The sequence below is a fragment of the Myotis yumanensis genome, unplaced genomic scaffold (genome assembly GCF_028538775.1).
Source record: "Myotis yumanensis isolate MYYU_CA2020_CCGP unplaced genomic scaffold, mMyoYum1.0.hap1 SCAF_15, whole genome shotgun sequence".
Lineage (NCBI taxonomy): Eukaryota > Metazoa > Chordata > Mammalia > Chiroptera > Vespertilionidae > Myotis > Myotis yumanensis.
In genome coordinates this window covers 19,302,762-19,327,401 of record NW_027223766.1, presented here as the reverse complement: position 1 = coordinate 19,327,401, position 24,640 = coordinate 19,302,762, and the positions used below count along the sequence as shown (strand labels likewise).

At 34.8% G+C, this 24,640-nt stretch overlaps 1 protein-coding gene across 3 annotated transcripts in view; it reads right to left on the bottom strand.

Annotated features, from left to right (window-relative positions):
• Positions 1–2,085: 2,085 nt before the first annotated feature.
• The window catches only part of MYBL1 (MYB proto-oncogene like 1), a 32,477-nt gene continuing 9,922 nt past the window's right edge, over positions 2,086–24,640 (bottom strand). Inside the window, exons 4-16 of one of the 3 annotated variants that reach the window (XM_070392807.1) lie at positions 22,152–22,244; positions 20,693–20,913; positions 18,191–18,365; positions 16,026–16,097; positions 15,355–15,459; positions 12,613–12,846; positions 11,199–11,567; positions 9,579–9,721; positions 8,233–8,347; positions 7,324–7,440; positions 7,132–7,236; positions 6,511–6,690; positions 2,086–4,667 (exon numbers count right to left, since the gene is read on the bottom strand). In XM_070392807.1, the coding sequence (XP_070248908.1) occupies positions 4,539–4,667; positions 6,511–6,690; positions 7,132–7,236; positions 7,324–7,440; positions 8,233–8,347; positions 9,579–9,721; positions 11,199–11,567; positions 12,613–12,846; positions 15,355–15,459; positions 16,026–16,097; positions 18,191–18,365; positions 20,693–20,913; positions 22,152–22,244 (2,058 nt within the window). In that variant the 3' untranslated portion in view covers positions 2,086–4,538. The remainder of the gene's footprint in view (positions 4,668–6,510; positions 6,691–7,131; positions 7,237–7,323; positions 7,441–8,232; positions 8,348–9,578; positions 9,722–11,198; positions 11,568–12,612; positions 12,847–15,354; positions 15,460–16,025; positions 16,098–18,190; positions 18,366–20,692; positions 20,914–22,151; positions 22,245–24,640) is intronic. The other 2 variants (XM_070392808.1, XM_070392809.1) reach the window with 2 other exon arrangements.

Here is a 24,640-nt window from a genome sequence, read left to right as displayed (position 1 = left end):
GCCCAATCTTTTGAGCTCTGGATTGGCAAAATGACAGTAGTAAAATCAAAATAAAGTCAATCTCCCTCCCTCTTACCCTGTGCTGGCCAGGAAAATCCAACCTAACACATTCTATACTTGGAACTAGAATAAGCACCCAGGTCTGAGACCTTCAGAAATAAGGACAGTGTACTACACTGCTTTCAATACTGAGTTTGCTCAAATTCAACAGCTTTTAATGTATTAATGCCAAGATACTACAAAGTTTTCAAAAACACTCTCTTCCCAACACGTCAGCCATAAATAATTTTTTTCCTGGTATATTTCATCTTGGTGTATGATGTATTTCACATATTCTTGACTGTACAGTGGGGCCTTGACTTACGAGTTTAATTCGTTCCATGACGGAGCTCGTAACTCAAATTACTTGTATGTCAAATCAAAAAGTGAATGAGTGAGACACGTGATGCTGGGCTGATGTTGTGACGTTCACTGTGACGTTCGCTGCGCCAACTAGCGGTGGGGTATCTGAAGCTGGCTCATAACCCGAATTTTAGCTTGCAACTCAAAGCAAAAAATTCGCCGAGAGACGGCTAGTATCTCGAAAAACTCGTTAGTCGGGACACTCGTAAGTCAAGGCCCCACTGTATCTTTTTTTTAAAGCAAGAAAGGGGGAAAGTGTAATGTTAGGATGCAATTTCACTTGGTTCATTTTCCCCTCCACTACTTACTTAAAAATAAATTTTCACTTCTCACAGAGTGAAGTGCCTCTTGAAAAACTACCATCTGTGTTATATTACAGTTAAAATTCTGATTGGCTGGCAATCCTATCACTCTATAACTGGATAAATTGAGCAGGAAATGACATGATTATAAAATGAGCTAAAAGATTTTTAACAAAATAGTTTACTGACTATAAAGCAAAACCGGTGTCATGCAGATAACTAATAAACCAAAGCTATTTATAATCTGTTGCATAAAATAAGTATGGCTAATATTCTCCACGTCATGACTAATTTTTAAAAATTCTTCAATTTAATACTTACTGAGATTTTCTAAGTACCCTGCTAGACACAGGAGCTATAGACAGAAATCCCTACTTTTCAAACCAAAGTCTAGTGGGAGTTTTATGGAAGCACTAAGATAATGAGGAAACGATTCACAGGTCTGTGCCCTGAAGGTTGAGTAAGATGTTAACAGGCTAAGGAGACAAATGCAGTGATGCAGAGAACATTGCACACACAGGCATGGAGACGGGAGCATGCGCATTAATGTTCTTGGAAGACGCAAGTCACCAGTCCACATTAGGAAGTGAAGAATTATTTAGGCATCAGACAACTATAGAAGGTCTCTGAATAAGAGAAATGTGACAGATCTGCTTTCTAAATGTGTTTTTAATGCTGAATATAAGAAGAGATCTGCCTTGTCCTCTCAGCAGTTACATTACACACTGGTTTCATGTGTCAGTCTCACACTTAATACAAGCAGTCTACCGAGAGGTAAACTCATTTCTGGTGGGTGAATCCATCAAATTTCTGAGCCTAAAAGGCTAAAGGTAAAATCTGGATGAATTCACCCAGGCAATGTAGTAATCCATAGACCTGACTGGGCGACCAGTTGACCTTGCCCAGGTGACACCCAGATGTGTCTGTAGAATGGAGAGCAGAGCGATTAAGTGAAATAATCCAATTAGAGATTAAGGAATGGAACTAGAACAGTGGTCTTATGTAGGCTGAAAATTTACAACAGATTTCAATGTGAGGGGTGAGGGAAGGACAGGAGACTTCTTATTGGATGATCGAACGGAAGGCCACATGACTAAGGGGGCAGAACAAAGGCAGGGCAGGTCCAAGTTGAGAAAAAGAGGACATGATGCATTTAAGGTGCTGACAGAGTGTCATGGGGAACTATTTAAAGACAGTTTAACATAAGGCTCAGAAAGAGGCTCAAGAGTTGTGTTAACAGATAAAATCACCCATAAAGGGAGTCCTAAAGGAGAAAAGAGCTCTAAGCACAGAATGTTGGAGTGAGTCCTTAAGGTTCAATGAATAGCATAACACACAAAACCAAAGTGAAATGAGCAATGCCAAGTCAACTTGTACACAGATGCTTTATTTCTAATGTTAATAGTCAACACTGTAAGCGAGATTCTCTCGCAATGGAAAGTTTTCCCATACATCAAGAAACTCAATTTAGTCAGGGTAATTGCTGTATTAATATGAAAACCTTACAACGAAATACAGTATTATATATGTGTACCAGTTTCCATGCAAGTATGGCTGCTACATGTATGTCTGGCATTTTTATAACATACTGAAAGAAATTCAAATGAACACAACAGTATAAAGGTGACTTAAGATGCCTGACATGCTTAAGATTTTAAAAGTTCTTGCAAAAAGCAACAAAGCAGTTAACTGAAGGATTCAACCAATACCAACCCAAGTAGTACTATATCCAATAATACCAGGCTTCTTTGCAATATACTACCTTTGGAATAATTTAATGCTCAAGAAAAATTATGCTTTAAAAAATATAGCTCTCCAAAGATATTATACTTTGGTGATTGGATACTATGTACATCCAAGGGCTACATAAATTAAAAAATAATAATAAAAAAACAGAAAACAAAAAAATGAACCATTATGTGCTATTAGTTCAAGGCAACTAAAATTGAAATGATCCAGTATGATTTTGCTACAATCATTGGTTTTACAAAGTGAAATTTCTGTGAGAAGTTCACTAATTAGGAAGCAATCAACATACTTAACAAACATGCTAAGATGATTCCAATTGGTCCATCTATTTGTTATCAACAAGGCATAATCTTAGTCTAGACATTTTCTTCACTTCTCACTACATCTGATATGCAACAATGAGCTAGTGGATTTAAATAGCTTAAACCCTATTAGGTCTATTGTTCAAGAGCTAGGCATTAAAATACTTAGTATTCCCATTTCTATTAACAGAGATCTCAGAAAATCTTAAGCTGTTTTTGTCTTAAGGCATAGTATTTTGGTATTTGCAAGAATCTGCCTGGTAATGGTTGATTCCATTAAGTTAACTTGAGAACCTGCCATCATTTGCTTTTTTTCTTTTCAAACAGTGCAAGTGGTGGTCGCTCTTTCCTTCTCTCATAGCAGCATACTTCAGGGGTGGAGAGGGAGAGAGTGTGTCAATTATAAATAAAAAAACTACAGTGTACAATTCTATTTACCTGTCAGTGTTTAAGTTGACAGCACACTATTATATGCCTCAAAAATATTACATAAAATCTCTACACAAAAGCAAATAAAGACATTCTTTCAAGAAGAAATAAAATAAGTGCAAACACCTAAAACAGGCAACTGAAGCAACTGTTGTAACCTGTAGAGAAACACAAAACATTTTTTAAAAGGACAAAATATTTTTATAAATAAAAGATAATGTTCTCTATTTCTGAAACATAGAGTAAATATAACAAACTTCTAAGTGCAAACTGTTTTTAGGGACCAAAGTACCATATTATTTTTTAAACAAAATGCAAAAATTTCAAACACATATACAAATTACCAGATTAATTTATATGAACCCTCCCCGTATAATTTAAAAAGAAAATATTAAATTATTATTTAGTACATTTTTAGAACTACTTTGTAACCAACATGATTTAAAGGGCATAGTGCAATACTTAGGTAGATGTGACATACAGTATAGATATTGTATTCTTTGCAGCTATAACTTACTACTGTTTCATACTTAAAAGTCAAAATTGTTCTTATGTAAGCTGTAACAACAGGAAACAACACTAGCTTCTAGACACTCTGTATAGGTATAAATATCTACATTTAAGCTTTAAAAATGAAAATAAATTATAAAAACAGACTTCTTTCCAATTTACAAAGTTTTCCTGCTCCGATATACTGTACAATACATTCAACAAACTCTCAGATCTTCTGAGACTTATGAAGAAAATACTGACTCTTTACAAAAGAAAAAACCCCTTTTCTATGCATTTTGTTTTCAGTACTATGCTCAAATAAATACATTTAACACTGTAGTTAATTTTATTGTTTTTGAAAAATACCAAAATTTAGTAGTGCAACGTTCTATCCTTCAACTTCCTTTCCATTGTGTTTCTTTGTAAATGGTAGGCTAAGTAAATCAGCACGTTGGCAAAAGTACTTCATAAAACCATGTATGCTTCCCATACATAGACTAATTTCAGAAATTACACATACTCTGTAACAAAACTGCAGCATTAAGAGAGTAGCAACATATATCTTCTGAAGAAAATATGTGAGAATTTACTTTTAGAATATCCATAAACAGTCTAATATGATTTTCCCATCTTGCTCTTTAAAAACAATTTTTAAAAATCTCATCTCTTAAAAGATAAATTACAAAACTGCCTACCCCTTAAGCGGCTTAGCTTTCTGCCTGCTTAGTATGAAAAAAGATGCAAACCGTTTTAGGGCTGTATTAAAACCTTAAAAACAATTAATTGACACAAATTTCATTGCAACCTAATTTAGTATAGGCTATACTAAGGGAGTGGGGCATTTCATCAGCTTTAATAACAATTACAGTATGAGAGCTCTTGAAGTGCTGCTAGTGGCTGTGTAAGTGCTCAAATATCTTCTTGCTTGTTCAGTCATAATGAGTTGGTCTTCTGTCTTCCCATAAACCACTGTTTCCCATTCACAGTTTGACTAGAGAGGAAATATTAATAGTAATGTTAAAATTACCAAAACAATTATCCATACTACTTCACAATTACACGTTTAAAAGGTAATTATTTTAATTGATTGGATATTTGACAAGTAGTTATAAAAAATATTTGGATAATGACATTGTGATTCTTTTTAAATAATGTTATGCTTTAAAAATAAATATTGAAATATTTTTGGTCATTTCTTTGGCTGTCTATATTGTTTACACGCCTGTGGAGGCAGTTTAAAAGCTTTATGTCTTGCAAAATAAGAAATACAGTCATAGCACAAAGTCAAGTTTATGTTTGTTTCTTGTGTTTTCTGCCCTTATTATAAAGACTATTACTTTACAGGTATGACCTGCTGTGTAATAAATTTTCCTGAAAAGCTTTGTATTAAACACTTGGAAATCAAATTATCTTAAATCAATTAAGAGAATATGCTGCAAGTCCCTTTGAAAAGCAGTGGCTCAAGACAGAGATGAGGTGGCTATACTTGATTGCCAAAGATGTTTTCAAGGAATGCTTAAATGTCAGGGATGCTGGTGCTGCAGTCATTGTGGTATAAAGAAAACTTCCTCCTCAATGAACTCTCAAATTCTCTGGTTTGAATTCTTCAGGTAACATAGTAAAAAATTCCAGCCATTTGGAACTACATAATGGCTGCATAGCAACAGGAAAAAGATGGTTTTACAACTTTTGAGCCAAAAAGTTCACCAGAAACCATTATACCAACAAAATCAAGCTGCAACTGATTCCAACCACTTACCCTTTCAAGTAGCAATTGGGGCTATATTTATGTGTTATAGGAAAAGAGATGCCAGAAGTGAATTTAGAGATCTTTCGTTTAAAAATGAAATAATACACACCCCTATGTTCATTGCAGCATTATTTACAATGACCAAGATTTGGAAGCAGCCCAAGTGTCCATCAGTAGACGAGTGGATAAAAAAGCTGTGGCACATTTACACAATGGAATACAGTAGTACAGCTGTAAAGAATGATATCTTACCTTTTGCAACTGCATGGATGGACCTGAAGAGTATTATGCTAAGTGAAATAAGCCAGTCAGAGAAAGACAAGTACCATATGATTCCACTCACAGTTGAAATCTAATGAATAAAATAAACTAACAAACAAAATAGAAGCAAACTCATAGACACAGAGAACAGACAGGAGAGGGGTTGCAGGGCTGGGTGAAAAGGTGAAGGGATTAAGTTAAAAAAAAAAAACAACAAAAAACACACACACATACACCTCGTAGACACCAACAACATTATGGTGATCACCAAAGGGAAAGGGGGTGGATAGAAGTAGAAGAGGGTAAAAGAGGTATAAATGGCGATGAAAGGAGACTTGACTTGGGGTGGTAAACACACAATACAATATAATACAGAAGATGCAGTATAGAATTATACACCTGAAACCCATATAATTTTATTAACCAATGTGGAAGGAAAGGAGAGAGGGAGGAAGGGAGAGAGGGAGGGAGGGAAAGAGGGGGTGGAGGGAGGGAGGGAGGGAGGAAGGAAGGAAGGAAGGAAGGAAGGAAGGAAGGAAGGAAGGAAGGAAGGAAATGAAGGAAAAAATGAAATAGTGATCAGGAAATCACCAGATAAGTCTCTCACTACAATTCCAATAGTTTAGTTTATATGTGGCCTGATAAAGGAGTCCCTCAAAGACCCAAGTTTAGTTTGAGTGACAAAATAATAATGAATGTTTAGTTACTGTTATAGTCACTGTCAAATTTAAAAAGAAAAAGCATAATTTGTGATCAGTAAGTCCAAAGTGATAACTGAATAAACAACAACAAAAATCATTAAAAGAAATTTATAAATTCATACCTGAAGATTCTTTTCCAATGTGACAACTTTGGAAGTGTTAGGGTTTGGTTTCTTTTTATTAAGTGTATATGTTTTGTTGGTTAAATTTATATCTTGTTTTTCAGGAGTCAAGTTGCACCTATTGTCATGTATTTCCAATAATGGTATCATTAATAAAGATGTTGTAAAAATATTTTCTGACTAAGAGAGAAAAAAAAGAGGAAAATAAAATAACTAGTTCAAAAATAGTGACAAATAGAGGGACTACTGAGTAAGGGTATTGGAAGCCTTGTTAATCTTCCTCTAAGAAAGCTTTTGGCTCCGATAAAATTTCTAGTAATGTAGTAAAATTAAATATTTCAGAAATAAACCAAAGATAAATACTGAGATTTAAAGTTTTAAGAACTACCACTTTTTGATATCATACATAAAAGAGACCCAACTCCTCTCAAAACAAAAACATATAAAAAGCAAGGAAGTAAAAAGAAATATTCTCTACAGTTACATGCTTCTTTCTGAATTAAGCAGATTAACACTAAAGGAAACTTTATATGACTCTCTAATGAATAGACCACAATGAGTAAGAAACAAGAAGCACTAGAACTTACAGCAACCATTATTTTTTTAAAAATCTTTACAAACCTGTGTGTCTGGAATGTCTTCAGTCAATAGTTGAGGACCTGGTTCTTCTTTTTCCCAGTTATCCAAAACTAGTGATTTTCTGACTTTCTTCACAGAAGCAGTATGCTAGAATGAATAATTTACAATAAAAACTTATGGCAAAGTCACTTGGCTATGATAAGGCTTTTATTAACAATGATACCAAAAGATTACCTCTTGTTTGCAGCTTTTGTAAACAGGTTCATCTTCCTCTTTGAGGAATATGTCCGTTCCAGTTTCTTCTTTTAGAACTTCCCGAATATCTTCTTCCAAGAAGGCAAGTGGCTGCGACTAAATTGTTTTTTAAAGGGTTTTTAAAAAGTCTTTTATACCAATTCCTTTTTCTCCCATTAGTGGCTTAATTTTCTCCCAGTTCCTTTTGATACATAAGTTGAATAAATTAATCAACTAACCAGTTTTGTGGCAAAAACAATATTGTACCTTGCAAGCATTGAATGAAGTGTGGCACTTTTTCACATATATATGTGAAAGCACAGATAATACTTCCCATCTCAATTCATGAACTACTGTTGCTAACACTATTATTAAAATTATTTTAATAGAAGCAACTAATTAAGCACATATTACTTAAAACGTAGCGCCACCAGATTTATTTCTATTATCTCTTTTATCTTCCCAATAACCATCTGGAGTACGTTTTATCAACTCCATTGAACAGAAGAGAAAACTGAGCCTTAAAGAGATATCCTGATCAGTTTTAAAAATATTATTAGGAAAGTGCTTATGTATATTAAAATATTAAAATTATTTCATTCTACTACAGGTAACTACTACTGAAACTACGAAAAGCTTGGTTTTAGTGTTCAGAAAAGAGCTCTGCTGACACTTGGTTTGCTCTCTCTAGATGATATAGCATTAAGTAAAAATTCACAATAGCCAAGCAAAGGTTTATTTACAAGTCAAAAAAGAAAGATTAACACAAAGTCAAACTTATAAGTCAAATGATAAAATTTTTATCAGCTTCAGTGAACAGCATTTTTTAAAAATGTTAAAAACCAAGGATAAAAATAAAACTTTGTTTTTATTAAAATTAGGAAAATTCTTTAAAAAGAGTATACATACCACAATTTTTAGCGGTCCATATTTTTTCTCCTGAGCAGCTAGGGCATTCTTAAAAGGAGTAGGAGTTCTTGGTGTGGTACCCAATATAGATCTTCTAATTGTAGGTGTTCTAAACCTATCCAATCATTTAGATATTTGTATTACAATCAAAATTTGTCTTCATAGGAATTAAGGAAGGCAAAGTCATGACAAAAAGCACACACTAAATTTATCTTGCATATACACATGCTTTATTTAAACACGAGAGGCCTGGTGCACAAAATTCGTGCAGGGGAGGGGGGTCCCTCAGCCCAGCCTGCACCCTCTCACAATCCAGGACCGCTGGCTCCTAACCACTCGCCTGTCTACCTGATCAGCCCTAACCACTCTGCCTGCCTGCCTGATGACCCCTAACCACTCGCCTGCCTGCCTCATTGTCCCCAACTGCTTGCCTGTCTGCCTGATCGCTCCTAAACGCCTCTGCCTTCCTGCCTGATCGCCCCTAACCACTCTGCCTGCCTGCCTAATCACCCCTAACCATTCTGCCTGCCTGCCTGCTTGATTGCCCCTAGTCCAGCCGTGGGCAAACTACGGCCCGCGGGCCGGATCCGGCCCGTTTGAAATGAATAAAACTAAAAAAAAAAAGACCGTACCCTTTTATGTAATGATGTTTACTCTGAATTTATATTAGTTCACACAAACACTCCATCCATGCTTTTGTTCCGGCCCTCCGGTCCAGTTTAAGAGTCAAAAAGTTTGCCCACCCCTGCCCTAGTCACTCACCTGCCTGCCTGATCGCCCCTAACTGCTCACCTGCCTGCCTGGTCACCCCTAACCGCCTCTGCCTCAGCCCCCGGTGCCACGGCTTCATCTGGAAGGATGTCCAGCCTAATTAGCATATTATGCTTTTATTATTATAGATTACAGGACAATTGTAAAGTATGCCTGCTTAAACTAATTCTTATTCCAATCAATTATCTTAAATAGAAAAGAGAACTAATGTAGAAAAAAAAAAAACAGTAAAAATGTTGTTTTGCTTGAATTCAAAGTTTTACACTGCATTTAGCTGGTTTTCAGTCTCCTAAGAATAAATGTAAGGTGATGATTTTTTTTTTTTCAATTCTAAGTCCCATATGGATAGGGATTATGATATGTGCATAAATGGATAAAAAGTTAATCTATTCTTGAAATCTAATCTTCTAATTTTCTCTAACATAATTATTTAATACTAGAGGCCCAAAGCACGAAAATTCGTGCAAGGGGCTTGGCCCTCGCAGCCCTGGCTTCGTCCGGAAGGTCGTCCAGAAGGTCGTTAGGCTGTCCGTCTAATTAGCATATTATGCTTTTATTATTATAGATCTACTTACCCTACATTTTCCTTTTGATCTTTGGGGGTTGCTTCCTTATGAAGAGGAGTTGTAATAAGAACTTTCTGCCCACAAATAGGGGTTGATGTAAATGAAGGATTCTCTATATTAACTTGTTCATTTCCAGAGCATGTGTTGAAAAACTAAAAAAAAGAAGAGAGTTTATAGTCAATTTCTAGAACATAAATATCCCTGCATAATTCTATTAAACTGATAAAATTTTCAAATTGTTTCCCAATTTTTCTTAGAAAAGGATTGCCTATAATACCACATTTACATTCCACTCCAGGAAAATTAAGCTCCAGGAGGGCAGGAATTTTTGTTTTGTTCATCACTGCCTTCCCAGAAATTAGAACAGTGTTTAGCACATAATAGGCATTCAAGAAATAGTTGTTTAACAAATATTCAAAAGTTAAGAACCAGTACAAAACTTTTAAAACAAGATATTATCAAATAGGAATCTAGAAACCATAAATAGCTGTTGTGTTAAATGTAACAGTTTTGTACAACAATGTAACTGAAAAAAAGTTTTATTAGTTTATTAATAAGTGATCTTAAGTGTCTTTTTCTATGAGAAAACTTTGAATTCAGAATAAAGCTTTGCTGATGAGAAATACAGCTGTCTGGCAAATTTACCTATTTACAATACATCTCAGAACTTCTGAGCTGCCAAAACTGGTATCACACAGTCTATTTTCCAAATGACACACTTTACTCATTGGATCTTAACTTACATACAAGTGTGAAGTACTAATTTATTTTTGTAGCCAATAGGTGGAAATTGCCATACAGGATGAATTTTAGCTCTATCAATTCTGGATCCTAATATTTGCAAAATACTTAACCCTAAGATTAGCAGTCAAACCCTCTTAAAACCCTGCAACGATGCCCATCAATTATAGGGTAAATTTCAAGCTCTTTGCCATTGAATATAAAGTCTTTATAATCTTGTCTCACCTTCTCAGCCACTTTCCACCTTAGAATTTACACTCCACCAAAAAATTACTAGTGTGCCCAAGCCCGTTTTACCTTCCTCAAGGACAGCGGTTCTCAACCTGTGGGTCGCGACCCTTTGGGGGTCGAACGACCCTTTCACAGGGGTCACTTAAGACCATCGGAAAACACATATATAATTACATACTGTTTTTGTGATTAATCACTATGCTTTAATTATGTTCAATTTGTAACAATGAAAATACATCCTGCATATCAGATATTTACATTACGATTCAGAACAGTAGCAAAATTACAGTTATGAAGTAGCAACAAAAATAATTTTATGGTTGGGGGTCACCACAACATGAGGAACTGTATTTAAAAGGTCGTGGCATTAGGAAGGTTGAGAACCACTGCTCTAGGAGCTTTGTAATTTTGGAGGCTTGGCTGGGGGTCACACTATTCACATTGCAATCTATGTAAATGACACCCCCTGAAGGAGGAGAAGGCACAATTTTCAAAAAACATAGTGATTGTGTCCTACCTTAGCATGCTCATACTTACATTTAAGTACATTATCCATTTTTATATGATATCAAAGCAACGAACCACTAGCAAGGATATTAAAGATGTAATTTAATCTAGCTCATCAACATTTGAAAAGATAAACAGAAACATTGCTACCTGTGAAGGAGAAAATGGTAGTGTTTTCACCGGTGTGTGTTTTAATGCTGTATTACTGCCATCATTGAATGTGCCATCACTAAGTTCACTGCCTGGAGACTGACCCACGCGCGTTCTTCTCTTCTTTCTGAGAATGGTTGGTGGAGTACTAAACTTGGCCACATTTGGGGATGTTAAAGGAACCGCCTCACTTTCTGCACCACTGCAACTGTTTTTTTTCCCTTCAAGTACAAGGCTGACGTTAAACTGACATTCCATGGCGCCTTCGTTGTGCTGAATACGCATCAGTTTAACTGGAGTGGACTTGACAGGAGAAGCAGTAGCACCAGTAAGATCAAAGCTGGTGACATCACTCCACGCTACAGGATCCTGCAATAAATCAAATTCTTTGAGTTAATGCTGTAACCTAGTGAAATCTGATCCTGAACTTGGGATAATTTCCAGTTAATTAGCTACTCATTTTTCTCAGTAGAAATAGGCTTTCCTTTCTTTTCTTGTTCATCTTTTTTTAAGCAAAAGCATTTGAGAGGAACAGATTATAGTTTTACTATGACTCTAATTTGGAATATCCCAAAATAATATTCCATCTAATTCAGTAGCTGGGCAATTTAAAATGTCAAAGTATTTTAAATAAAACGAACAAGTTACCGTACATTATCAGAGTACAATTCATAAAATTTCACACTCTATTCCACATCAGAAAAACACTATCAATTTCTACATAATCATTTTGGACTGTGTAGGGAACATCTTCAAAATGGTTATACACTTTGATCCAAAAATGCAATTTAACCTAAGACATAATCATAATTTTGCACAAAGCTTTACATAATACTGAAAAACTGGACACCACCTAATGTTCAATGATAGTATATTGGGTAAATAAATTTTGTTACATTCATATGATAGAATACTATGAAACCATTAAAATTCAAATTTAAAAAATTGTTAATAAAACAGGGACATGCTCATGATACAATGCGGGGGGATATAGAAGCATAATATATAAGTGCATCTTTGGCTTTAAGAATATATGAATATCTATGTTTTATATGTATAGAACACAGCCTGAAAGGAAATACCTTAAATTATTAACTCTTGGTTTATGGAAGATTTTCTTCCTTATAGTTTTCTCTGGTTCCCAACTATCTCTAACATATTTGTATAACTTGTATAACAAAGAATGAATTGTTAAATTTTAAATTTTTTAAAATTCTATACAAGGTTCATAAATCTTGAGAAAGATTTACATATTTTTTCCAGAAGTCACTGCAAAATATCAGAGTGAAATTAAGCATGTCAGACAAAGTAATGCTTAACATAAAACTGGTCAGTGTCCATTCAACTGAGTTTCTAAACATGAAACTATGTAACTGAAATTGAGCTTTTGATAATCTCACAATTTCAGACTTACAGATTCAATAAGTTCTAGAGTCTCTGCAAATTCTGGGATGGTCTGTAGAGAGGACAGCACAGCATTTGCCTCCACGGCCAGGAACTTTGTGGGTGAATTCTGCTGAGCAGCCATAGTCTGATTTTCATCCATACTATAAATCTCACTAGTGTGCTCCTCGAGGCTGTTTAGAGTATTGGACGTGCTATCATCCATGAGGAAACTACCAGACCAGCTAGAAAAGCTTCCAGGCTGCTAAAAGCACACAAAAAAAATGTGAATGTTACTTGTCATTTTCAACCTAAGCATAAGTTTGTATTTTAAATAAGTTATTTTCTAGAATAACATACTTCACAACATTTCAGCTGGAAATATAGTAGCAAATATACTGTTTTTCCTCAAAATTGATAAAAAATTTTCATTAAACTTCATATCTTAATTCTATTTCTTTTTTCTGTGTTTTTAAATTTACAAAATCATAGTAAGATAAAACAAGCATGTCCAAACTCCTAGAATCTGGCCTCTATCTTTCAAACTTCATCTCCCGACACTTCCCCCTCCCAGGGAATACCCAACTATATAGTACGTGTGATTCCCTGATGAATTAGTCTTTTACCCCAGAGTGCCTTTGCTTGAACTACTGCTCCCTAGAATGTTGTCCAACCTACTGACCAGGGAAAACTTATATTCCTCATTTAAAATAAAACATTAGAAAGTACTCCACCTGACTACTCTTTCACTACTGTTCCATTTATAATAATGACCTATTTCACTTACTTTGCTAATATATTGCCTATCTTTTAAGACTGAGCTTAAATATAATTTCTTCCAGGAACCCTGGCTACCTAACTCTCAATTAGACACCTCTCCTTTGCGCTCCCGTAAAACTTTGTAACCTATTTTTCACACAATACACTGTTTCCTGCCACTGTTCCCACTGCAGAGTGAATCCTTTGAGGTCAGGGAGAGTGTCATTTTCTTTCTCTCTCCAGTGATGTACACTAGGCGATTTACTTATCTTTTGAGTCTAGTTTCCTAGTGTCTCATAAAAAAAAAGAAAAGAGACTTTGAAAAGTCATGATTAAGAAACAACATGTAGCCCTAGCTGTTTTTGCTCAGTGGATAGAGCATCAGCCTGCAGACTAAAGGGTCCCGGGTTCGATTCAGGTCAAGGGCACATGCCCGGTTTGCGAACTCGGTCTCCAGTTGGGGGGGGGGGGGGGGGGGGGCGCGCATGCAGGAAGCAGCGGATCAATGATTCTCTCTCATCATTGATATTTCTATCTCTCTCCCTCTCTCCCTTCCTTTCGGAAAGAAAAAAAAGAAAAAAAAGAAACAATATGTAATTTGAAAGTTGTTAAGAGAGTAGAACCTAAGAGTTCTTATCATAAGGAAAAAACTTTTTTTTGCACCTACATGAGATGATAGATATTAACACTAAACTTAAGTGGCAATCATTTCACAACATATATAAGTCAAATCATTATGTTGTACACCTTAAACTTAAACAGTGCTATATGTTCATTATACTGGGGGCAGGGGGAGGAAAAGAAACAATATGTAAAGTGTATTGCACTGTCCAATGAAACTTTCTTAGGTGATAAAAACGTGCTACATCTGAAGCTGCTCAGTATGAAAGCCATTAACCATATAGGCAACCAAAATGTGGCTAGTGCAACTGAGGAGCTGAATTTTTAAATTTATTTAAAATTAATTTAGAGAGTACATTGCTCCAGTCCATAGGAAGCACTCAACCAATGTTACCTATTACAATTAAAAATAAAAATTGCTAGAATGTGCTAGAATCACAATAACAAAATGTTAAGTTTCAAGTTAAATAAGGTGAAAAATTTCAACACTGTTGCTAAACAAGTTCCATTCCTTTGAAAGTTTCCTTAAAAAAATACAAGAAATTAAAGCAATTTTATTTCATTAGCATAGAGTTTACAGCCACTTTCTGAAGAGAACTTTGAAATCATATGCATTTCAATTGAGTTTGTAGGTGGGAAAAAGGTTCAAAAAGGGAGATTGCTGGACCCACTGGAAAAAAACATAAGGCTGCAAACATACACACCTGACTCTGAACTCCTAACAATAAACTACCTACTTCACAGAGTTAATATAAGGATTACCAAAAACTCATCAACACATCTATAATGGATCCTCAGTAAAATGGTAGTCATGATACCCTGGTAACCAAAACCCAACATCCATACAAAAATTTTTCTAGAGAGTATAAAGTCTAAATGTTCCTTTTCCCCATATTTTAATGTTATTACTTTTTCCAATTTACTGAATTCAATTAGAAATACAATAAATAGGAAAAAAATTCAAAGAAAGAATAAAAGTAATTTTGGAGTGCATAAATCTCTACATTTAATTAGTTTTCAAGCTTTATTTGTCTTTCTACTAAAGCCATAATTACGTGGAATGTCTAAAATAAAACCAAAGCCTAATCTAAACTACACATCATTTTCACAAATATATATATCAAAAATCATACCTTAAGTCTGCTTAACATTTATGACTCAAGAAGCACCTTAATAGTGAACACTGTAAAATATGCTCCAAGAGATGCATATCAAAATCAGGCAATCTCAAAGTAACAAATTAGAAAGACTAGTCTTAGTCTATATTAACATCTGAAGTCATACTGAATATGCGTTCCACTTTGTGACATATGAAAGTCAATGCTGATGAGAACCATAAAAGCATATAAAAGATTCTAACAATAAAATCTAAATACTTAACCTAATTTCTTACCGATGGAACTCGCTTTCTTCTAACTTCATTCTCAGCTGACATAAGAAGCAACTCAAGTTCCTTTATTTTTTTTTCCTTATCAGGATCTTCATCAATGAAGGGTTGCTTAAATAAGTCAAATAAAAGAGAAAACAGGCTACTTAACATAATTGCTTTATTATTATTAGTGTTTTAATTTTTATTTTCTTCTGCACAACACAAAATCTATTTTCTCTAAAGCTGAATACTACTAAATCCCAAATACCCAGTAACATAATCCCTCTGGTGTCTAAAGAGGTTGATGGTAAATATTTACAATTTAACAGAAAAGATTTGGAAAATTTAAATGCATAAAACATGTATACTGCATCATCTGTATCAATTTAGAAATTTATGTTACTCTTAGTACATATTTTTAATCAGTTTAGCAAAAATATGTCCATTCGCAACCTGAATGCATGAAGTTGGAAAATAAAAGAACCATCTTACTGGTGTTGACAATCACTTTACATTTGTACGGTTTGTTTCTCAAACCCATGGAACAAACTTTTTCCTTTAATGTTACAATACGCAAAGCAAATAGGACAGATAGTGTTGTTTTTGTCCTCGTTTTATGGAAGAGGAAACAAGTACTATTAGACTTTCAATAATATGTTTGCGTTTCCTTTGTTTTATTGTAAATAAAAAGTTACCTGAATAAAGGCAGAAGTCTGCACATGTTCTATACAATTGCCTTCAGGTGACACATACTGATAGCCCGGGATCTAAGAAGTAATTAAATCATTAATATTGTAGATAACACTTTAAAATCTATGACAAAGCACAAAAACGCTTGACAAAATAGCAACATTAAAAACTCAGGAAGTATCTGTTAATTTTGAATGTTCATACCAACAATAGTTTCTTATCTAGTAACTAACATTCTTAGGATTTACTGATGAAAAGTATTAACACTTAGAAAAGATCTATGTTCTAGATGAAATGTGAGAATTATTTGGCCTAGAGTTATCAGTCAATCACTCTATTGACTACAATATCCACCAAATACTTTTTAAGTCTGTTATTAGGATTCCTCTATTTCCTGGAGAAGACAAAGTAATTGTGTTCCTATCTTTCAGAGGAAGGGGTTAGTCCTTATGAAGAGCTCACAGAGATGGAAACTAAAGCAAATTTTTCTACTTGCATATTTCCTACTCCTACTTCCAACCCGTGGCAACATCTAGGTAGAAAGATATGAAAACAGAGGCTTGTTCTATTGCTTGTCTTCGAAAAAAAAATTAGCATCATTCATGTACTTTTGAATATTTTGATAATAGATTAAGAATTATTCTGCTTTTCTAAAGCATCTGTAATAAGAATTTTGAAGTTGCATACAAATTTAATGTGCAGTGGTGGAAGGAAATATGCAAAGGTATTTTTTAAAACCTTAAAATCTAACAAATTTAAATATGATATTGTGTATTTCCCACAATGGCCTACCTAAATCACCATCTAATGCAGAATCATTATACATAACTTCTATCATTAAACTTAATTTTCACAATCTTGATTAGCATCAGTTATCACTCCACTTGGTAACTCCAATGGATTAGAAAGGTATCTTTCTCTAATTTTTCATTAAAATCTGTGACAGTATTTCAAATCAGTGCATTTTTTTTCTTTCAAGTAAAAATTAAAATTAATTTTTAGTAGTTTAAATGAACTATGTTTACATCTTTCAATAATTATTAAAAAGGAAACAATTCTTAAAGTATAAGAAATATCCTATCTTTCCAATATATTTTTATTGAGACTGTTAAGCATTCCCTTGGCCCAAATAATTTTTAAAATGAGTCAAAAGAATAAATTTCTATGAGTTAAAAATAAATAAAGTTAAATAACCTTTCTAAGATAGAAACAGAACATTTCAGTTTATACTGCTGAAATCTAGGACTCTAAAAGAAAAATGTAAAACTCTTAAGGTACTGAGCACCAGCAGATAACTGTCTTCGCATGTCTTTCTATTTGTAAATTAAGATGTCATTACTTTCTTTTAAAATTATGTCTTTAAAAATGTCCATTTAATGGAATAAAATCAATTCTGAGGCATACTAAGCATACATTTTTAACACAAATTTTGTCTTTTTTAAGTCAACTTCACTTTTACATTGTAAAAAGATCCAAGAATTGCTCTACATGAAAAATGGCATGACAAATAGCTAGATAGGGAAATGTAAAACAAACCTCATGAAAACTACTAAACTAATTTCTTATAGGTAGGAAAATGCACTGTAAGGAAAATAGAGCTTGCCCCGTTATGAACTTGGGTAATCTCTACTCTAGTGAACCTTTTAAAATGAAGACTGAAGTTACTCAACTGGTTAGTTAGTTGAGGGGGAAGCAAAGTTAAATGCCATCAAAGAACAAATTATTTACCACACCCTCCAAAACGATGGCTTGAATGATATTTTCTCCTTTAAATCATTTTATATGCACTTACATCTTAGAGATAAGGAATACTACAATTACACAAAACTTTTTAGAACTACACAGACAACCATTAGCTTTGAATCATAAATAGATTCAAAGAATGATAGTATTAGGAAATGTATATACTAAATTATTAAACTAAATAATGTAAACATTACATGTAAAAGGAAAAATTTTAATGACTTTGTCCCCAAAGTATTTATCAACCAAAAATGTAGAGATAAACCTCCACTAATGGTATAACAAGTTGTGGAATATTTTTTCAGCTTGGACATTCAAATGTCTTTTCTCCTTTATATGTTGTATTTGTCCTATTAAGAAAACAAATACCTTCCCATATAGCAACTAAAAAATTTTTTTAAATAATAAAGGTATTAAAAATATGTGCCTGAACAGGTATGTAAAATTGATTCTGGGTTTGCAAATGGTCCATTGTCGCACAAGGTTTGTGTTGAAGTTTAGATGAAGATCGTTCTAATTTTATTCCATCTTGTAAGTAGCCCTCCTGTTCCACTTTTCTTCGCATAGTAGAATTCCAATGGTTTTTAATAGAATTATCAGTCCTATAAAATGAAAGTGTATAATTTTAAAAGAAAAAGAGGATTCCAAAGTTTAATACTATATAAAATGTACACAGTGCATTTTACAACATTTATGTAAAATTAGTTACTTTTTAAATTAAAAAGATAAACTGTATGTCTATATGTCAGGCACATTCTAAGCACTGGAGATATAGCAGCAAATAAGGCAAAGGAAGTCCCTCTTTCATGGAATTTACATTCTCATTGGAAATGTGGCAGAAGGAAAGTAGGAAAGAACAGAAAAACAAAAATTAAATATGTAATAAGAGAAATGTCAGTGCAATGTACATTATTAGAGAAAAATAATGTGTCTCATTATCGATGTGTCTCATCCATGTTTCTCTCTCTCTCTGTCTCTCCTCCTCCCTCCCACTCTCTCTAAATATCAATGGAAAAATAACCTTGGGTGAGGATTAACAAAAGGAAAAATGAGTAATAAGGGTAATTTTGATTAGGTGGTCCAGGAGGGCTTCTGAGAGGTGACAGTGAAGCTAAGATATAAATGACAAGAATGAACCAGCTATAAAAGAACAGGAAAAAAAGAGCATTCCAGATAAAAAGCATAGCAAGGACAAAGACCTTAAAGCCAGAACAACCATGATTGTGAAAAGCAACCACAATTACAGAATCCCAGAATTCTTTTTCACTTCTTAGAACAAAATACTTATGGAACAAAGTTCATGGACTCCGTTTTTACCTAAGTTTCCTTTATATAAACATAAATCTTCAATCTACTTATAGTGTAAATTTCATCTTTCATAAACTCTACAAACATTTACTGAGAACCTAAGTTATGTCAAGGTACTAGACTACGTCCTATGCAGTAATAGCGAACCTTTTGAGCTCGGCGTGTCAGCATTTTGAAAAACCCTCACTTAACTCTGGTGCCGTGTCACATATAGAAATTTTTTGATATTTGCAACCCTAGTAAAACAAAGACTTATATTTTTGATATTTATTTTATATATTTAAATGCCATTTAACAAAGAAAAATCAACCAAAAAAATGAGTTCACGTGTCACCTCTGACACGCGTGTCATAGGTTCGCCATCACTGTATGGACAATAAAAAGATGTATGAGATTAAAAACATCAAAAGTTCCTAGGCCAGATTCAGTAACTTGAAAAGAACCTTAACATTGTGCTTTCATTTCCTTATCTATAAAGACAGCATTATTTACTCTGTGTATTTCACAAATATATGAAGGTTAATTAATAATATATGTATAAGCATTTTATAAACAATGAAGTACTATATAGAGATTACAACAACAAAATGCATATCTTCTAAGTGAGGTATGAATTTTTTCAATGTTGTTGGTCTATTGTACTATTAGGAAACATTTGAATCAGTGCACTGTATAATGTACATACCACACCCCTGCCGCTGAGGGAAATTCTACATCTGAGCCACATGGATATAGAGGGGTGGGCAAAAGTAGGTCTCTAATTGTGAGTACTGGAAACACAGAGTATACCAAGTAGACTTCAAGAATGTGGGCAATTTGAGCACTTATGAGATTGTACCTAAGTGCACCGTGCCTTTATGGCATTCTTTTGAATTAATAAAGCTATTGTAATAATTATAACTTGGCCCTGGCTGTGTGGCTAGGTCGGCTGGAGCATCATCCCATATACTAGAAAGTTGTGGGTTCAATCCCCAGTACGGGAGGCAAACGATGGATGTTTCTCTCCCCGCCACTTTCTCTCTCTCTAAAAACAATCAATAAAAACATATTCTCAGGTGAATTAAAAATAGTAATACAATTAAATAATCATAACCTGAATGTCTTTCTCCATATGAACTGTAAACCTCCTTTTGCCTACCCCTGTATGCACTACTTTCATGATTTGAATCATACCATAATTAAGAATTGAGTTTTCTCTAATGTACTTTCATAGCAATTTATTTCAGCTAGTATTGTTTGTTATTTTCTGGGCTTACGCATAGAATCCAATAAAAAAGAAACCTCTTCGATTTAGACTCCATTCCAACCAAGTTTGTACAAAGGTCTGCTTCATTGGCATTGATATATAAACATAATTTGGGGGAGGGGGTGCAGTAAATGTCCATAATCCAAAGGTCTATCATTTTATTGCAAAAATTACTATAAAATACTTCATTAAAAATAATTATATCCTTACTACAGATATATTACAAATAGTCCCAAATGGTTGCTTGTATTATACAGTCTAAATTTTAATTATAAATAAAATAAAAGTCATGGGGTACTTGCAAATATATTTAATAGTAACATAATAAAGATCAAGTTTAAGTACAGAAAAATGTATATACATTTATATAAGCACCTTCCAGGAAGTAGTTTGGCAATTTCTGCCCAACGATTTCCCAACCGCTTATGTGCTTCATAAATGATCCTGTCCTCCTCTTCTGTCCAGGAAGATTTCTTTACCTCAGGATTCAGATGATTATGCCATCGTTCTCTACACTGCTTGCCTATTCTTCCTTTTAAATGTTTTGCAATTAAAGACCATCTTTTTGGGCCATATTTCTGAACTAATTCAATAACCTAAAAAACAGAAAAACAAAGTTTAAAAAACCATTACCTTGACCGAATGTTAAAAACATAACTCACAAATGCTTTTTTTAAAAAATGCATTAAATCCAAGCCACAACTACAACTTAAAAAAAAAAATTTGCCAATAAATACTGCTTCAGTATTTGCCAACTTCAAAGACTGATCCCAAACTTATCTAAAATACAAGGTACTAATTAAAGTGACTTGTAAGTTAAATTGTTTTCATACAAATAATTTAAAGTAGCTGTAATAGCCTAATAAATCAGTTTGGAAGTAGGATGGATCTACAGTTATTGTCTTTTCATTTCTTCCTTTCTCAAACTGAAAGGATCTAGATCTCACATTTTAAAACTCATCAAGTAAATCAAATCAGTTCTGAGCTTAATGAAGTAGTAACTTTTTTAGAGTGTGGCAATAAGAATACTCTAATTCTCCAACTACATTAACAATTTTTATGCCATAAAGGACATGAGTGAAAGGGTAATTCCAAGTGGAGGACAGAAACTCTCCCATTCTTCTTTTTTATAATACAGAGAGTTATCTTGGTTTTTAAATCATCCAACCCTTTGGAAACATGATGCTTTGATATCTATCTTATTTGGTGACTTATTATAGGTCAGAAGGGAAAATTGAGAATGTATATTAAAGTATATAAAATGCTATCAAATAAGATAAAATTGTTTTTAAAATGTTAACTCAATTTTCAAAGAAACTATACCCTAAATGTTACTAACCTAAACTCTAAACAAGGTGCTAAGAGGGTAGTATATTTTACTTCCACAAAGCAAACTCTCTGAAAGAAAATACCATATATACTTTGACTCAATTCATTAAAAACTACATTCTGGTCAAGGGCACAAACCTGGGTTGCAGGTTCAATCCCTGGTCCAGTCAGGGCACATGCAGGAGGCAACCAATCAATGTGTCTCTCTCACATTGCTATCTCTCTCTTTCTCTTTCTCCCTCTCTCCTCTTCCCTCCATCCCTCCCTCCCCCCCACCCCAACTCTCTCTAAAAACCCATGGAAAAAATATCCTCAGGTGAGGATTAACAACAACAACAAAAAAAGACACAACTTACAATTCTTATGCAAGCAGCACCCAGAGAACAAAATCAAAGTGATTTAAATATAGACTTTATGTGTCAAAACAATGTACTAGGAAGAAAAAAAGCTAACCGATCTACACAGCGGAAGAAGAAGAAAAAAAAGAACATGAACATAATATTACCCTCTGATCTTCTTCTTTGGTCCAGGGACCCTTTATCAATTCTGGATTTAAAACTTTCTGCCATCGATGTTGGCACTGAAAATCAGAACGATTCTGAAAAAATTTAGATGATTTTGTTATTGGACAACTTTCTTCCAGAAAACTAGTCAGCCCAAACTTATGTCTCACAACCTTAAAAATAAAGTCTTCAAGAATAATGTATTCAACAGCATTCTTAAATATGTAATATTTCTTTTACATGCCTGTGTCCCAATTATTTTTTAATTAAAGTAGTGGCAGGGCTTAGACTACAAACAAAAACAATATATACTTGAAATTAAAGTATTTGTCTCTATACTGTACCTTGTAAAACAGCAAGCAGCAAATCTATAATACAAATACTGCCCATAAGAAATGTGTGTAAGGTTGAGAAATAAAAGGAAGTAAACAGAAAACTATATAAAGCAGATAAAAGAACTCAAACAGCACAGCAGCCTAGATTCATATAGTATAGCAGTACATAACTCTACACAATTAAAAAACCCTAAAGGCATTGCTAGACTACTACATGGTGCTTGAAGAAGGATGTTTATAAATGATGACCCCCCCAAGTTGTCAAGAAACTAAACATATCTACATGGGAAATGTGTATTATGTATCAGTTAAATTATTTAAGTGTTGAAGCTTAAAAGAAAAATGAATTTACCAGGATAAGAAAACCTTATGTAGAAATATCTCAAACTCCAAAAATGATTAATAATAAATCAAACCTTATTTTAGTCAATTCATAACTTAGTAACTCCTATGTATTATGATGATGATAATAATAATAGTTATTTCAGCCGAAACCGGTTTGGCTCAGTGGATAGAGTGTCGGCCTGCGGACTGAAAGGTCCCAGGTTGGATTCCGGTCAAGGGCATGTACTTTGGTTGCGGGCACATCCCCAGTGGGAGATGTGCAGGAGGCAGCTGATCGATGTTTCTCTCTCATCGATGTTTCTAACTCTCTATCTCTCTTCCTTCCTCTCTGTAAAAAATCAATAAAAAATATTAAAAAATAATAATAATAGTAACTTCATTAGTAATTCAGTTTACAAAGACATTAGTTAATATACACAATTATAGATAATTTAAAAATATATAAAGCAATAGATACCAATACTTTGTTTACCAATAGCTCGGTCTTTGTGCCTACTGCACTTCAAATTATTTTTATTCAAATTGAGCTTCATTTTTAGTTTCTATACATCAATGCTGATCCATTTTAAGGCTATCACTTTCTTAAAAATAATCAGGTTGTTCCTTTATGTTCTTGTAGCATTCTCTGTTCACTTCATTTGCTGTTATACCATTGAAGTTAAACTGATAAAACTAATGTAAATAACTTTTCTGATTTAGCTTCCATTTATTGAACATGGAAGCTAAATGTCTAGAACTATGCCAAACATTCTATGTTATTTCTAATTCTCTCAAAAATACTACAAAACCAGTACTATTATTTACATATCATAGCCTATATCAGTGATGGCGAAACTTTTGAGCTCGGCGTGTCAGCATTTTGAAAAACCCTCACTTAACTCTGGTGCTGTGTCACAAATAGAAATTTTTTGATATTTGCAACCATAGTAAAACAAAGACTTATATTTTTGATATTTATTTTATATATTTAAATGCCATTTAACAAAGAAAATCAACCAAAAAAATAAGCTCATGTGTCACCTCTGACACACGTGTCATAGGTTCACCATCACTGGCCTATATAATAAGAGATAAACATGCAAATTAACCATCACTCCACCACAAAGATGGCTGCACCCAAGGCTGAGGCCAAGTTCCCATAACGAGCCTTAAGGAGCAATCAGCAGGGACCTGAGGCTGCGCCCTCCCGCCCAGCAGGGCTTGACAGGGGACCCCAAGGTGCACCCCCCACCCCGGCGCCAGGCCGGAGGAACTCAGGCTGCGCCCCTGCCCTGGCACCGGGCCAGGGGACCTGAGGCTGTGCCCCCCACCCAGCGAGACTTGACGGGGGACCTCAAGGTGCACCCCTCACCCTGGTGCTGGGCCGGGAAACCTCAGGCCTTGCCCCTCGCCTGGCAGGGCTTGACAGGGGACCCTCAGGCCACACCCCCCGCCCCGGCACCAGGCTGGAGGCAGCAGGCCACACCCCCTGCCCAGCGGGGCTTAATGGGGGACCACAGGCCGTGCCCCCTGCCCCGGCCCAGGCTGGGGGACCTCAGGCCATGCACCCCGCCTTGGCGCCAGGCCAGGGGACCTGAGGCTGAACCCCCCCCACCCGGTGGGGCTTGACAAGGGTGGGACCGGCTGGCTCTGGATCTAGCCCAATGAGGGGGGCCCGGCTGGGTCTGGGTCTCGTGCGGTTTTGAGGCACACGTGGGTGGGTGGGGACTTGACTCTGGGTCCTGTGGTGCACCCCAGACTCTGACAGGAGGAAGATTTTTATATACATTTTACTAATTTTCTTTCATCTCTGACACTTCTATTATACAGAA